The following is a 14,521-nucleotide window of genomic DNA, read 5'->3' on the forward strand; positions in this document are numbered from 1 at the left end:
ACAGAACATGACAGAGAAGAAAAAGCTAACACCAGCATATATCCTGGTTCGGTTGCTTTGTGCTATGCAACCTACATCCAGTCTCCTCCACAAATATGGAAGAATTTCACTATAGTTAACAGTATTACATACACCAATAACACAGGATTGACCCAATCCTATCACACTCAAGTTCTAACCTAACTTGACATTGGCTATGCTAACACCTAACTATTTAACACTCAACTATTAACTCTTAGTGCTATCCCAACTAAGAAAGGGTTACCAAACAGGCACAAGATACAAGACACTTAATCAACCTATAGAAATCTGAAAATAACTCTAGGCTTTTATCTCAAGTGTATCTCTCAGCCTTTTCACTCATGGCTTTTTCTTAAGCTTTCTCACTTTGCCTTTTCTCTCAAGAAATTACAGAAAGATAAGCTTAGAAAAGTACATTACAATCAGAAAAACATGAAGGAGATTGACTTCATCAACAGCCTCTAAGCTATGTGAAAAACCAGCTTTGCAAACCTCTGAATTTGTTCTTCAGTGTTGGCAGAATGCTTCTTTGATAGAGAGCATTGTCCAAGTAGAGGAACTTCACAGGGAATACTTCACAGAACTCAACTTCTCAAACTCTGGTTTTCTCTCCTTACCTTGAATGAACAGCAAGCTCTTCTTTTATCTCCTTGCACGTTCCTTGGTTCTTCATCCAAGGTCAACACCTTGAGCCTTGAGCTTCACCAACCACAGATTCACTTTTTCTTTTCAATCATCAAATTGGAACCTTTCCTTCTGACTTTTCCAACTTGACCGAAAGCCATGAATATGTAACTGAACTTGTTTTCCAATGGTCAACCAAATCTGAACCCTTGAATACCAACTTGGTCCCCAAGTCTTGATTAAGACCGTAGATACACAGCAGAATAGGGCAGAGTGCAACTTTCCCTTCAAAGCCATTTTCGGATAGAGCAGAGAGTAGGGAAGAAAGGATGAAGATCTGATGCATGCAAGATGATATGGTTTACCTTTCTTAAGCTTGATTTAGCTTGGGATTTCTGTTTTAGCTTCTGTGCTTCAAGCTTCAATTCTCTCTCTCTTGCTTCTTTGGTTAATGGCTTATGGAAGAAGCTTTTCTTCTCTTTCTCTTTCTTGCTTTTTCTGAAATCTTGATGTGACTTGATTAGAAGGAAGAAGAGCGTTGCTTTTAGTTAAGCAAGAGAGAGGGAATTTCAATTCTGAAACCAGTTCGGGCTTGGATCGGGTATTAGTATGCATGGCCCGATTTAATTTCTTTGGTTTCTTCCTTTGCTTTTGCTTGGGCTCTTTATTTTGCTTTTAGCCCAATATTCTTTGCTGAATGCCTTTTATTCCATTTGGGCTATTAACATTTGGCCTGCAACAATAAACAATTAGTTAATAAGTAGATATAATTAATCAACACTAATTATTTATTTTGCTCAAAAATAATGTTTGTCATCATTATTTAATTTAGTTAATTTCTTAACTCAACAAGGTTAAATCCATCAACTAAAATAAATGCAAAAATCAACCTACTAAATAAAAATGTCACTTTGTACAACTCCAACATCTAAATCTTTTGTACTACAAACACTACAACATTTTGGGTCTATGGCCACGATTTTTTTGGTCACGGTAAAAAACCATGACCATAGACCCTCTATGGTCACGGTTTTTTAGGGTGACAAAAAAAAAAGCTATGGTCACGGTTTTTTTGGAAAGGGTGACCATAGAGTACTTATGGTCACGGTTTTTTAAAAAAGGGTGGCCTAAAAAGGTCTATGGTCACGGTTTTGAGGGGTGACCTAAATGGATCTATGGTCACAGTTTTTTACAGTGACCAAAAAGGGTCTATAGTCACGGTTTTTTAAAAAAGAGTGACCTAAAAGGGTCTATGGTCACGGTTTTGGGGGTGGCCTAAAGGGGTCTATGGTCACGGTTTTGGGGGTGGCCTAAATATGTCTATGGTCACGGTTTTGGGGGTGACCTAAAGGGGTCTATGGTCACGATTTTTTACAGTGACCAAAAATGGGCTATGGTCACGGTTTTTCAAAAAAGGGTGACCTAAAATGGTCTATGGTCACGGTTTTGGAGGGTGACCTAAAGGGGTCTATGGTCACGGTTTTGGGAGTGGCCTAAAAGGGTCTATGGTCACGGTTTTAGGGGTGACCTAAAGGTGTCTATGGTCACGGTTTTTTTACAATAACCAAAAAGGGGCTATGGTTACGGTTTTTAAAAAAAGGGTGACCTAAAAGGGTATATAGTCACGGTTTTGGAAGGTGACCTAAAGGGGTCTATGGTCACGATTTTGAGGGTGGCCTAAAAAGGTCTATGATCACAGATTTGGAGGTAACTTAAAGGTGTCTATGGTTACGATTTTTTACAGTGACCAAAAAGGGTCTATGGTCACGGTTTTGAGGGTGACTTAAAGGGGTCTATGGTCACGGTTTTTTACAGTGACCACAAAATATCTATGATCATAGTTTTTCAAAAGGGTGACCTAAAATGGTCTATGGTTACAGTTTTGGAGGGTGGCCTAAAGGGGTTTATGATCATTGTTTTAATCATTTGAGTTTAAATTAATGAAGATTTTTATGTATTTTTTATAATTTTAAATATTTTATCTTTTAAAAATTTTAATAATTAAAAACTAATAATAATTTTATATGATTTATTTTAAATATTAAAATTTTAAATTTAATTTTATAAATAAAAAATTAAGTTGAATACTATTAATTTTAAATTAAAAAAAGATTTAAAACTTAAAACTAATTAGTAAATTGACAAATAAATATTATATTTTTAAACTAATTTAAATAAATTATGATTGATTTTTAATTACTATTCTACCTTTTAATTTTATTAAAATTTTTAATTAAACTACTTTTAAATTGTATTTTATAGGATGTGATTAATATGTTCATTTTATAATTTAAATTAAAAATAATTATTTAAATTTAATAATATCTTCATAAATAAAATTTTGTGTTCCGAAAATAATATTTATAGTATTATATTTAAATTCTAAATTATTATTTTATCTCAAATATTTTATAAAATTATTATATTATTTATATATATTTTATCTTAATTTTAAAAATTTTTAATAAAAACCATAATATCCCAAATTTTCCAATTTATCCTAAATTCCTAAACACACCATACAACACTCAGTGAGTGAGGGAGAAAGGGGAAACAGAGAACTAGAGAAGGGAGAAGGGGGAGCTCGAGGGAGAAGAGGGGAAGAGAGGAGGGGACGACGCGGCTGGGTCCTTCCCGCCGTCACCGTTGTCGTTGAGGCGCCGGAGGAGAGAGAGATTTGCTTTGCAAAGGCGTTGAGGGAGAGAGGGAGCCGCGTCTGCGGCCGATCCGCCACCGAACTGCCGCACGCGGGGAGCCATTGCCATCGCGGAGAGAGAAGCGTCGCCGTTGAGCCAGAGTCGCCGCTGGAGGTTCTTTGCCGTCACCGTCTTCGTCATCCTCGCGAGCTGTAGCGCCGCACAGTCCAGCCACCGTGACCTCCATAGAGCCACCGTCGTTGCGCTGTTCCGCCGTCACCGCTGTTGCCCTAGAGCTCGTCATTGAGCAGGACCGAGATGAAAGAGAGCGCGAGCGAGAGAACAGAGAGTCTTATTGAAGACCTCCCTTTGAAGGTGTCAAGTGTACAACCTGTAGACTCTGGTATTTTACCTTAAACTTCTTATTTTTAGTGCTTCTATTTGCATTTACATTGTAGTTCACAATTAACAAAACTATTATTAGTATTTTTTTTCCAGCTTCTAATGAAAAATTTGAATCTCTGAGACTTAATAAGTATGTTCCATCGTGCATTCAACCTCTGGAAGTCATGATTCAGGTATGGATTTATTCACCGGCATTTACATTGTGCAGGAATTGTACAAATCAGATATTAAAGGCTACCATGGCAATCCAGATTTAATGAAGAGGTACTGAAAAAATTCATGATTTATAAATAAGTACAAAATTCAGAATCAAAATACCTTTCAAAAATAAGTTTTCAACATAAATTGAATTACAAGGCTTAATAAGAATTCAGTGAACCATTAAGATATGCTTTTAGCCATTTTTACTTCTTATGTTTCTAGAGCGCATTATTATGGATTCATGGTTCTCCCTGTTTAGCAAATCGAAGAGCACGTTAGGCAACATAATGCTCTAATATATGGTTGTATATGTTTTCAGTTATTCTGATATTCAACAGAAGAATTAATGTAAACATGAATTCTTATTCTCTCGTTTCCTCGATAAACTTGAGTCCTTATTCAAAATTTTCTTATGTTATTCTTGTGACCAGTTGAGCTGGAGAAGCAATCATTTTGTGATCTTAAAGTTGTGAATAACAAAGAGAACTATGTTGCTTTCAAGGTACTTTTTTAAACTACACATTTTGCTATGAACTTCATGTTGCTTGTATTTGTTTCTCTCCACCCGAGTGCTGTTTCTTTCTGATTATAATCTAATTTCAATGTTATGTTATTGCTGTTTTGTAGGTCAAGACCACTTCACCAAAGAAGTACTTTGTACGGCCTAACACTGGTGTTATACAGCCCTGGGACTCGTGTATCATCAGAGGTGCTCCTTGCTAATATTGCCTAGTCATTTTTAAGTCCTTTTCTTTATTCCTTCACCAAAAACTATTATCTAGTTCTTTGATAGATATATTCTTTTATGCTGTCATTAATGGATTAACATCTTTTCCTTTTGTATTGTTAAGATGTTATATATATTGATTCTGTATTATTATACTACTCTTTTTATAAACTGTTTAGAGAAATGGTTCTGGCTCTTATCTTTTCCTTCCTAAAATGTATTTTGCTCCATCCTTAGCCCTCAGCTCTTACTCATTTTCATGATTAATTGAACTTGATTTTTACTGAAGAAGTTCCATTGATTTGTCATGAATATCACAGCCTTCACAATATTTTGTTGTTAATGGTGAAAGTGAAAAGTTGTACAATTTGCAGTAGAAATTTTTGCATATATTGATTCTGTGTTTATGTCTAATGTGACTTTATTTTGCATGTTAATGAAGTAGGTGCTGAGCTTTCAAATGGTAGAGTGGCTGAAACAAAAGTTCTCGAGCGTTGAGAAGAAAGAATAGCAATACCAGAAACAATTTATCCTAGCAGAGTCTAAGTTGTATTGCTCTCACGCCTATGGAACAATTCTGTTAATAGTGTCTATTTAGTGTTAGTGTATATATCACCGTGTATAAAACTAAGATTGAGACAAGTGTATTCACTCAACTATATTGATATGTTAGCTGGTTACTTTAATTACAACTTATCTTAATTGTTGATTATCTTTTTTTATTTTTAGATTTATTTTGTAATTATCATCATTTTGGGATGTGATTATGCTTAAAAAAAATTTAAATCTCATAAAACAAAATAGGTTATGGTCACGGTAAAAAACCGTGACCATAGATAAGGCTATGGTCACGATTTTAAAGTGGGGTGACTATAGAGGCTATGGTCACGGTGAAAAACCGTGACCATAGATAGGGCTATGGTCACGGTTTTAAGGAGGGGTGACCATAGAGGCTATGATCACGGTTTTAAGGTGGGGTGACCATAGAGCTATGGTCACGGCAAAAACCGTGACCATAGCTAAGGCTATGGTCACAGTTTTGAAGAGGGGTGACCATAGAAGCTATGGTCACTTCCAAAACCGTGACCATAGATATGGCTATGGTCACGGTTTTTATGCGTGACCATAGATTGGTCTATGGTCACGGTTAAAAACCGTGGTCTAAAGTGTCAGAATTTGAAAATTGTAACCGTGACCATAGAAACAGTGACCATAGGTAAAAAAACCGTGACCATAGACCTATAGCCACGACGGAATAGGCCACGGTAAAAAACCGTGACCATAGATCTATGGTCACCCTTTTCACTAGCTACCGTGACCATAGGCCTTTTTTTGTAGTGAAATTATTTTAAACAAACACCTTTCAAATTTAACTTTAATTTACACATATTTAATTTAATTCTACAAAACATAGTCATTTTTAATATTTATTATATACCATCATTAATTTACCGTCCACGCATTGCGCGGGTCTCATTCTAGTTTCAATTCGTTTTTGAGTGAATTAAGGTGCATTTGGTCTTGTTGTTCTGCAAAATTCAAAACTATTCCTCCTTACCTTCTACTGCTTCTTCTTCTTTTTTATTTTTTCTTCTTTATCTTTTTCTTATTTAATTTTGTTATATTTATTCTTATTTCATTCTCTTGAGAGAAATAAAATATAAAAAAATAAAAATAAAAATAAAAAATTCTTCAAAAACTTCTCATCATGTTCTTTTTCTTCTTATCTTATTCATCTAATCAAACAAAGAAAAAAAAAATACATAATGCTGCAAACTCACTGTTTGATGAATTTGGATGCATTTTTGTTCATGATTTAATTCTATTTGTGTGCTTGTTTTCAAACTAAGTTTATATGTCGCAATCATTAAGTAATTTCAGTTCATTTTGGATTTAAATAAGATGCACTTGGTCTGTGCTTGTTGTAAAACGAGTTTACATTCTAAATTTAATTTTCTATTCATTCTGAATATAATTTTAGTTTATTTATGAGTGAATTAAGATGCATTTGGTCCAGTTGTTCTACACAATTCAAAACTCTTCCTCCTCACTTTCTACTGCTTCTTATTCTTTTTTTTTTCTTCTTCTTCATCTTCTTCTTATTTCATTTTGTTATAATTCTTTTTGTTTCATTCTCTTGAGAGAAATAAAACAAAAAAAAAAGAAAAAAATAAAAAAAAGAATAAAACATTTCTTAAAACTCTTCATCATATTCTTTTTCTTCTTGTCTTGTTCATCTAATCAAATAAAGAAAAAAATACATAATGCTGCAAACTCACTTGATAGATTTGGATGCATTTTTGTTTATAATTCAATTTGGTTGTGTGCTTGTTTTCTAACTGAGTTTATATGTCGCAATTATTAAGTAATTTTGCTTCATTTTGGATTTAAATAAGATGCACTTGGTCTGTGCTTGTTTTAAAACGAATTTACATTCTGAATTTAATTTTTGGTTTATTTTGTATATTATTTCGGTTTATTTCTGAATGAATTAAGATGCATTTGATCTGAGTGTTCTGCATAATTTAAAATTCTTTCTCCTTATATCTTCTCTTGAGAAAGAATAAAACCAAGAAAAAAAATCAAAAACTTCTCATCTTCTTCTTCTTGTTGTTGTCTTGTTAATCTTCTCCTTCTTGTTTTTCTTTCTCATAATTCTTCTTGTTTTACCCTCTTAACAATAATAAAAACATGAAAAAAAAAGAAGAAACACATAATGTTACAAAATCACTTGATGAATTTGAATAAGGTACACTTAATCTGCGCATGTTTTTAAATGAGTTTATTTGTGTATCGTCATCACTAAGTAATTTCAGAATTTAATTTTCGATTTATTTCTGAGTGAATTAAGGTGCATTTGGTCTCATTGTTCTATATAATTCAAAATACATAATGTCGCAAAATCTCCAAAGAGAAGAGGAAGAAAAAAAAAATGCAATAGCAGTAATAAAAGAACGACGATAAAGAAAAAATACGTAAAGAAGAAGAAACGCAAAAAAAAGACAATGACGATGATAACGCATTTTGCGCGTATAATTCCACTCTTTTAATGAGAGTAACTTTTGTTATTGTTGAATTTATTTAATTGAATTTGGATAATAATAATGCGTATGTGTAGTAAATCTATAAATTATATATGTTCAACAACCTGTATTTATGTAGGTTGATTAGAAATAATTTAAGATTGTAGAAATGATGGGGAGGCAAAAGATTTATTACTTAATTATGAAATTAGGGAATGGTAATATAATGTTTTAGTGATGGAATTTTTAGCTGTAATGCCACTTTCATTTACTTGGAAATGCAGGAAAAGATGTGATGGCAGAATATATGGAGTGCTGATTGATAAAAATGGACATTATTGAAATTATTATCCTTTTTCGTTTTCTTTTCTTTGTTGTTGTGTTGGAGTTTTGGACAGTATGGCATTTTTTTTATGATAAATATAATGCTCTCTGTCCTGGTCTATTTATGTTTTTGATTAATAATTTCAACGAAAATACTAAAAATATGAACAATGAATATGTTGAATGTTCAATTTAATAGGTATGCAGGTGATTATATTTATTATTTTTAATTAAATAATTATTTTTTTATTCGATTTATTCATGCACAGTTAATAATGACTATATGTTCAATTTACTAAGTATACACATAGTTATCCTGATATTAAAATTTAGGAAGTAATTTGAGGTGAAATTTTATTAGGTTAATTCTAGAGTGTATCGTTCACATTGTTTACAAAAATCACTGCGTCTATCTAAAAAAACAGTAGTGACAATTTCTTTTACAGCTCACAAGTAAAAGTTAATTATGTTGTGCTACCGATTTGCTGAGATGGTTCCAAATAAACCAAGATCTAAGTTTTGGCAAATTTTAGAATCGTGAATGCTTGATCAAGTATATGCTTTATATACATAGTGAAATAGTTATATTAAAAGGAAGAGTCTAGGGGCAGCAGTTTTGTTGAATTTTGGCCAGCATTTAATCAACAGAGAAAGGTGAGCCATTGGATGAAATTTCACACCAATCTCACACCATTAAATCATCATTGATGGCTAGTTGATGGCTAACAATCACAAAAATTGCTGGCCCTAACATTGCTCTTAAAAATATATATTTATGTATCTCATAATAAGAATCATGCATGTATAACTAAAAGATAGTTAAAGTAATATAATAAAGAAGCATTCTGTCTCATGATCTCTATATTGAAAATTCTTTGATTACAGTTTGCAAGAGTGCACAAACAAAATGAGGACCTCAAAAACTTGAAAAATTAAAAAAAAAACCCTTCAAAAATCGAATTACAATTTCTTCACCACAAACCGATCGTTGAATTCGTGAAAGAAGACAGAAAAAAGAAAAAAAAAACAGAAGAAACAACGAAGCACAACATTGGAGCAAACTCCCATCATGATTGTCACAATAATGATGAAACTGCAACAAGAAAAAATGTTAGCAGCAACAACATGACTCCGCGTTTGTTCGCAGAAGAAGCATCGGCAGAAGAAGCAGGACCGTCAGCATCAGATTTCTTCTTAGAATCCTTAGGCTTGTCTTCCGGAGAGGGTGCCGGCGGCGGTGGCCTCTTAGGAAGAAAGAAATCCTTAGGAAGAAGCACCTTATCAACCTGATAAACCGCAAGCTGGTGATCAGAATAAACACTACCACCAAGCGTGGCGTTAACAATGCCGGTTGTCAAGTTGACTTGGTTCCCGGAACTTGTTATGTTGAGTGCCAGCCTCTCAGGATCGTCACCGGCTTGCGTCCTCACAGGGTTGCTGAGAGTGTCGAAGTTGGTGATCGCAACGAAAGATGGCAGAAGATGGAACTGGATGAGCTCGTTCTTCTGTTGATCGTTGAGAGAGTTGAGGAACCCTGGTTTGAGGCTCTGAAACGCGTTGTCGTTTGGTGCAAAGAGTGTCATGCCGTTGTTTGAGTTTAAGAGCTGAGCGTTCATCTGCGTCGAAACTTGTGTGGTTGTCAGAAGACGGATTAGGGTTGTGAATCCTCCGGCTTTCTTCAGGATTCTTATGATATCTGTGGGCGCCGACGACGGTGCCGGTGCTGGTGCTGTTGCTGCCGAAATGGTGGTGGTGGAAGACAACAACAAGATCAGAACAAGTGAGAGGGAGTAGAAGAATTTCATTATTCTCACCATTTTTTCTTTGTGTGTGTTGGTGAGAGTGAGGGGTGGGAGGGAGTCAAATTTATTGAGGACTCAATGGGGTTTATGTATGTCAAAACATGCATATGTATGTGTATGTTAATAATGATGATCATAATTCAAAGGTTATAATGAGTGAGACACTTGGCTTCATTGCTCAAAACAAAAGTTATTTAATTAATATCATTATTAGCAATGCTTTTTTTTTTCATTGTATTTATGATGTTTTATGCACAATGCAAAATTTAAATTTTTAATACTTATTTAAACAGATGAGTAAATTAATTATTGAACCAATTTAAGTTGGTTTATTAACAATGCTAATTTCACAACTAACAATACTCTTTTCAATAACTTCTCTTGGAAAATTATTTTTTTTCAAACCTATAAAATATACGAAAAAGTATAGGGAGTTAATAGAATATTTATACAATGTGTACAATAAAAATTTAAAAATATATGACTCAATATTAAAGATATAACCATTAGTATTACTTTTTTCAGAAATTAAGCTTTTGGAATGAGTGGTTTTATGAAGGACTCAAAACATATATATTTATGAGATGTTTATTTGGAATGTACAACAAACAATATTGGTTTCTCTTTAATTTTATCTCAATATATTCTAATTTGATATTTTTGAAAAAAAAAATTGATAGAGAAGTGTGAATAATAGCAAGTTGGATATTGCTTGGGAAGGCAGGGAAAGCAGTGGATCTGGAGTGGGTGTGTTGGCAAATTCAAAAAAGAAGAGCACATGATTGCATATGAAGTTGAAATTGTTGTAAAATTGGTAGGAAAACATCAATTGCTTTTGCTGCTATCTTAAGAAAGAAGATCTGAAGGACTTTTTGATGATGATGATGATGATGATGATGATGATGATGATGATGATGATAATAATATGGCATGGGTTGGGTGAATTGATGGATTGTCTGATCAACACCAATGGATGTTAGCCTCTGACCTACGATAATAATCCATAATGCATTGCTACTTGCTCGCTGTTCAATCCCACACTGGATTCTGCTTTCTATTATCATTGCATCTCCTGTTTCTTACAAACAAGCTATTAATTAATGCTTTTTAAATTTGTTAATTGCCAACTTAATTAATCATCATCTCATGATGCAACATTGGATTGAGAGGCCAGAATTTATTTTATTTAATAAATATTAAATAAAATAAATTTTAACTATTTTTAATTAATTTATTTTGGTTATCAAATATTTTCAATATTTTTGGGAATACCCTTTAGAACTTGCTTGCTTTATTTGCCCACATGCGACTTTAATTAGTTTATCACAATAATAGCATGAAGTTAAATTCTCAATCAATGTCGAAGAAAACAATCTGTATTTAGATCTTTTAAAATAAAAAATGATAAAACAATAAAATAAAAAATTAATCATTATTAATTTTATAATTTTATAAAACATGTGTCTCGTTATTTTAATTTAAAAATAATTAATTATTTGTGTTTATCAATTTTTTATTTTAAAAAATTTTAATCCAAATAAGCTATAGGGCCTCCATAGACAAATAAAGAAGGGATATTAAGGCCTCAAATTTGTTTTAATTTGTTGGACGATGTGGCATTGAATAATAGCTAGGGTTGAACCAGAAGTTGCTTGTGAGAAAACGCATGCAACGTAACCAATAAAGTAAGTGAATTTTTCAGACTTGATATAATGATATTTTTGATGATTGATAGTTGGTTTTTATTCTCCCACATATGTTCTTTACAATTCCATGGCTAATTATATTTTTTTGGTTATAGGTAGTTGATTATACGGTGATTACTCCACACTCACACCTAATGATAAACTAACACATCATATCATCTACTATACTTTTTCTTTTGCTTCACAACACGAAGTCAAAAATTTCAACTCCCCCCGAATAGGTCCATTCTAACCGTTCAGGGTAGAGATATAATTATTTATCAATTTAAATTATTAGGATAAATGATTCTATATTAAAATAGTATAAACTATAAAGTTCAATGCTTATTGAATATATATATAATTTAAGCAAACTCAAAGTAGTTTGAAAAAGGAATTGCAACAATTCAATTTATTATTAATTAATAAATTACTGTATAGATAAGATAAAATTTGAATCAATATTTTCATGTGTGCATCTTGAAAACTTTGAACTTGCTCCAAATATGTATTTTTTAAAGGTGGCTACTTTAATAAAGATTTAATGATTGTCATCATGTAAAGATATATTATTTTGACTATTAGATGATAAATTGTAGAACTTAATTTCATTTAAAGTAAAAGTGTTATTTTTATTTAAAGTGTTACAAAATAAATAAGTTACACTTTTTAAACAAGAATCATCATAAAAAGATGATTTTAACATATTCATAGGAGTAGTTGCCTTTTTCAAAAGCATATTGAGATTGTTTCGACTTTCTAGATATAATAAATCATTTTTTTTATTCTCCACCAACTTGAATAGATAATATTTTTAGGGTATTTTGCATGTATTTTTTTTAGGGAATCACTCCAATAAAAACGTTTAAAGCAACTTTTTAAAAAGATGTTTTTTATAATTAAATTTAATATATATAATCGATTAAATCATATTATTTTTATTAAAATTAGGCCAAACAAATTGATTTGATCGAAAAATGGTGAATCAAATTTTGAAATGGTCTAAATTAATATTATTTTTATAAAAAATAACTACAATACTCCTATTATAGAAAATGACTAAAATACTCTTATTATATATATTAAATTTTAAAAATCCTAAATTCTATCTAATTTTTTGCCTAAATTGATTTGTCCGGTCTAATTTTAATAAAAATAAGACAATTTAATTAATTATACGTGTTAAATTTTAATTTTTAAAAAATATCTTTAAAAAAAAGACATTTTTAACATCTTTATCTAAGAGACTTTTTTTTATAGTTTTTTTTGTTTTATGCTTAAGTTTTCTTTAGGATAAATAAGAATTGAATTTTAGATCATTTATAAAAGATTTTATAGTATATTATAAAATTATTTTTTCTAAAAATTTAAGTTAGGATTTTTTATCCTTTAAATTTGATATACATGATTTTTTTTAATTTCTTTACACAAAATGTTTTGTTGCTTCAAGAGAAATAAAGAATCTTTATTAAGTGATAATATAAATTGATTTGCAAACAAAGGCTGAGTTTAAAATGAGCTAGCTATGGTACCATTAAACCTGAGCGATATAATAATGAGATAGAAGCTTCATATATCACTTTGACAAAAATAGATTATCTTCGATATTCAATTAGAGATTAAAGACTTATCATTATAAAGACGGTGAGTCGGTGACCATCTATAAACCATAACCATCTATTTCTAAAATTATTGCAATTAAATCTGTGCTCTAAAAGAAAGAAAACCAATTTTTATATAAATTTTCATCAATACACGATATATTCAATCACATATCATTTTATACACATATTTTAACTACTACAATAATATACACAAAAATCTACTCTCTTAATCACTTTATTATACATACTAATTCGCATAGTACATAAATGGTAAAAGTGATATAAAATATGAATATAAATTATGTATTTTTTAATAATGATGTATTTTAATGTGATTTTAGCTAATTTCATTAAAGATGGGACATGGATCAGATCGCATATAGTTTAAAATTTGTCTTGTTTCTATTGGATCGGATACAATATTCGCATTTTTTTCAGGTCGGATCCGATTTGATCCAAATACTTGTTGATCGGATCGGATCGGATATCAATCGGGTATATTCGCATAATTCAAAAAATTGATTTAAGTTCCTGTTTGGTTGTTTTTTCAAAAAAATGTTCAGAAAATCTATTTTTTCGCATGTTTGAGTTTATTTACTCTTAAAATATTATCAATAAAAGTCCTCTTGAATAATAAAAAAAAATAATAACACAATATCTAAGTTTAATTGTTCTAAGTTGAAATACAACATAAAAAATTAAAAACAATATGTCATAAAATTTATGACAACACACTAAAATTCATAACACAACACTTGGTGAAACTAAGCTATTTATATGATGTGCAGATATGCAGATCTATAGATCGAATCTGCGGATATCACGGCCAAATTCACTATCCGATCCTATCATAATGCGGATCAGATCTGATCCAATCCAATAGCTCTGCAGATCAGATAATATCCACAAAATTCGAATCGAATGCGAATAATTACTGCGGATATATAAATATTATCTAATCCATATGCAGCCCTAATTTCTTTTGATCGGTATCATTATTCAGAATCATGTTTGAAAAATACAAACACAAATTACATTATCCTCATCAATATCATTTTAATCAAAATTAATTCTACAAAAATAAATTTATTCCAAAATCCGTTTGCAAATAACGTTAATCCGAAAACACATACTCTTCTATGCTGAAACTGGCGTAGGAGTAGAACTTAATTGGAGGCAATTGTGGAAGACCAAATTATTTCTAACCTCCTTAATTTGTAGGACCGGTGTCCATTGTCCACACCTTGTGCTCTTTAATTAGTTAACATCAATATTAATTTCTTATTTCTTATATGGTCCCCCCGTCCTTAAGCTTAGTAAGCTACACCATCAAGAAATTAAACTGAATTAAGGTACCTACTTGTATATTTATATTTGCATGATGGTTTCTATATTACTTATTGTGTGACGAAATACTCATTAAGGTACCTACTTTGCATGATGAATCAATATCGATAGACTTTGCTAAT

At 31.4% G+C, this 14,521-nt stretch overlaps 1 protein-coding gene and 1 long non-coding RNA gene across 4 annotated transcripts; one reads left to right on the plus strand and one right to left on the minus strand.

Annotated features, from left to right (window-relative positions):
- Window positions 1–3,237: 3,237 nt before the first annotated feature.
- On the plus strand, window positions 3,238–5,283 carry LOC107461698 (uncharacterized). Of its 3 annotated transcripts, none has more exons than XR_008002259.1 (5): window positions 3,238–3,684; window positions 3,780–3,950; window positions 4,319–4,389; window positions 4,515–4,596; window positions 5,057–5,283. It is a non-coding gene; the product is annotated as an uncharacterized LOC107461698 (long non-coding RNA). The 3 variants fall into 3 exon arrangements; XR_008002257.1 differs by having other exon boundaries at window positions 5,060–5,283; XR_008002258.1 differs by having other exon boundaries at window positions 3,895–3,950; window positions 5,060–5,283.
- A 3,503-nt stretch (window positions 5,284–8,786) lies between these two features.
- Window positions 8,787–9,828, minus strand: LOC107461756 (fasciclin-like arabinogalactan protein 12). Its single transcript, XM_016080313.3, has one exon. It carries the CDS (start codon window positions 9,776–9,778, stop codon window positions 9,038–9,040), a length of 741 nt encoding a protein of 246 aa, XP_015935799.1. The 5' UTR covers window positions 9,779–9,828; the 3' UTR covers window positions 8,787–9,037.
- Window positions 9,829–14,521: the final 4,693 nt, after the last annotated feature.

The sequence above is a fragment of the Arachis duranensis genome, chromosome 8 (genome assembly GCF_000817695.3).
Source record: "Arachis duranensis cultivar V14167 chromosome 8, aradu.V14167.gnm2.J7QH, whole genome shotgun sequence".
Lineage (NCBI taxonomy): Eukaryota > Viridiplantae > Streptophyta > Magnoliopsida > Fabales > Fabaceae > Arachis > Arachis duranensis.

What these genes read in the sequence shown, in the direction of transcription:
- LOC107461756 (XM_016080313.3), bottom strand. Translation starts at nt 9,778, where the DNA reads ATGGTGAGAATAATGAAATTCTTCTACTCCCTCTCACTTGTTCTGATC.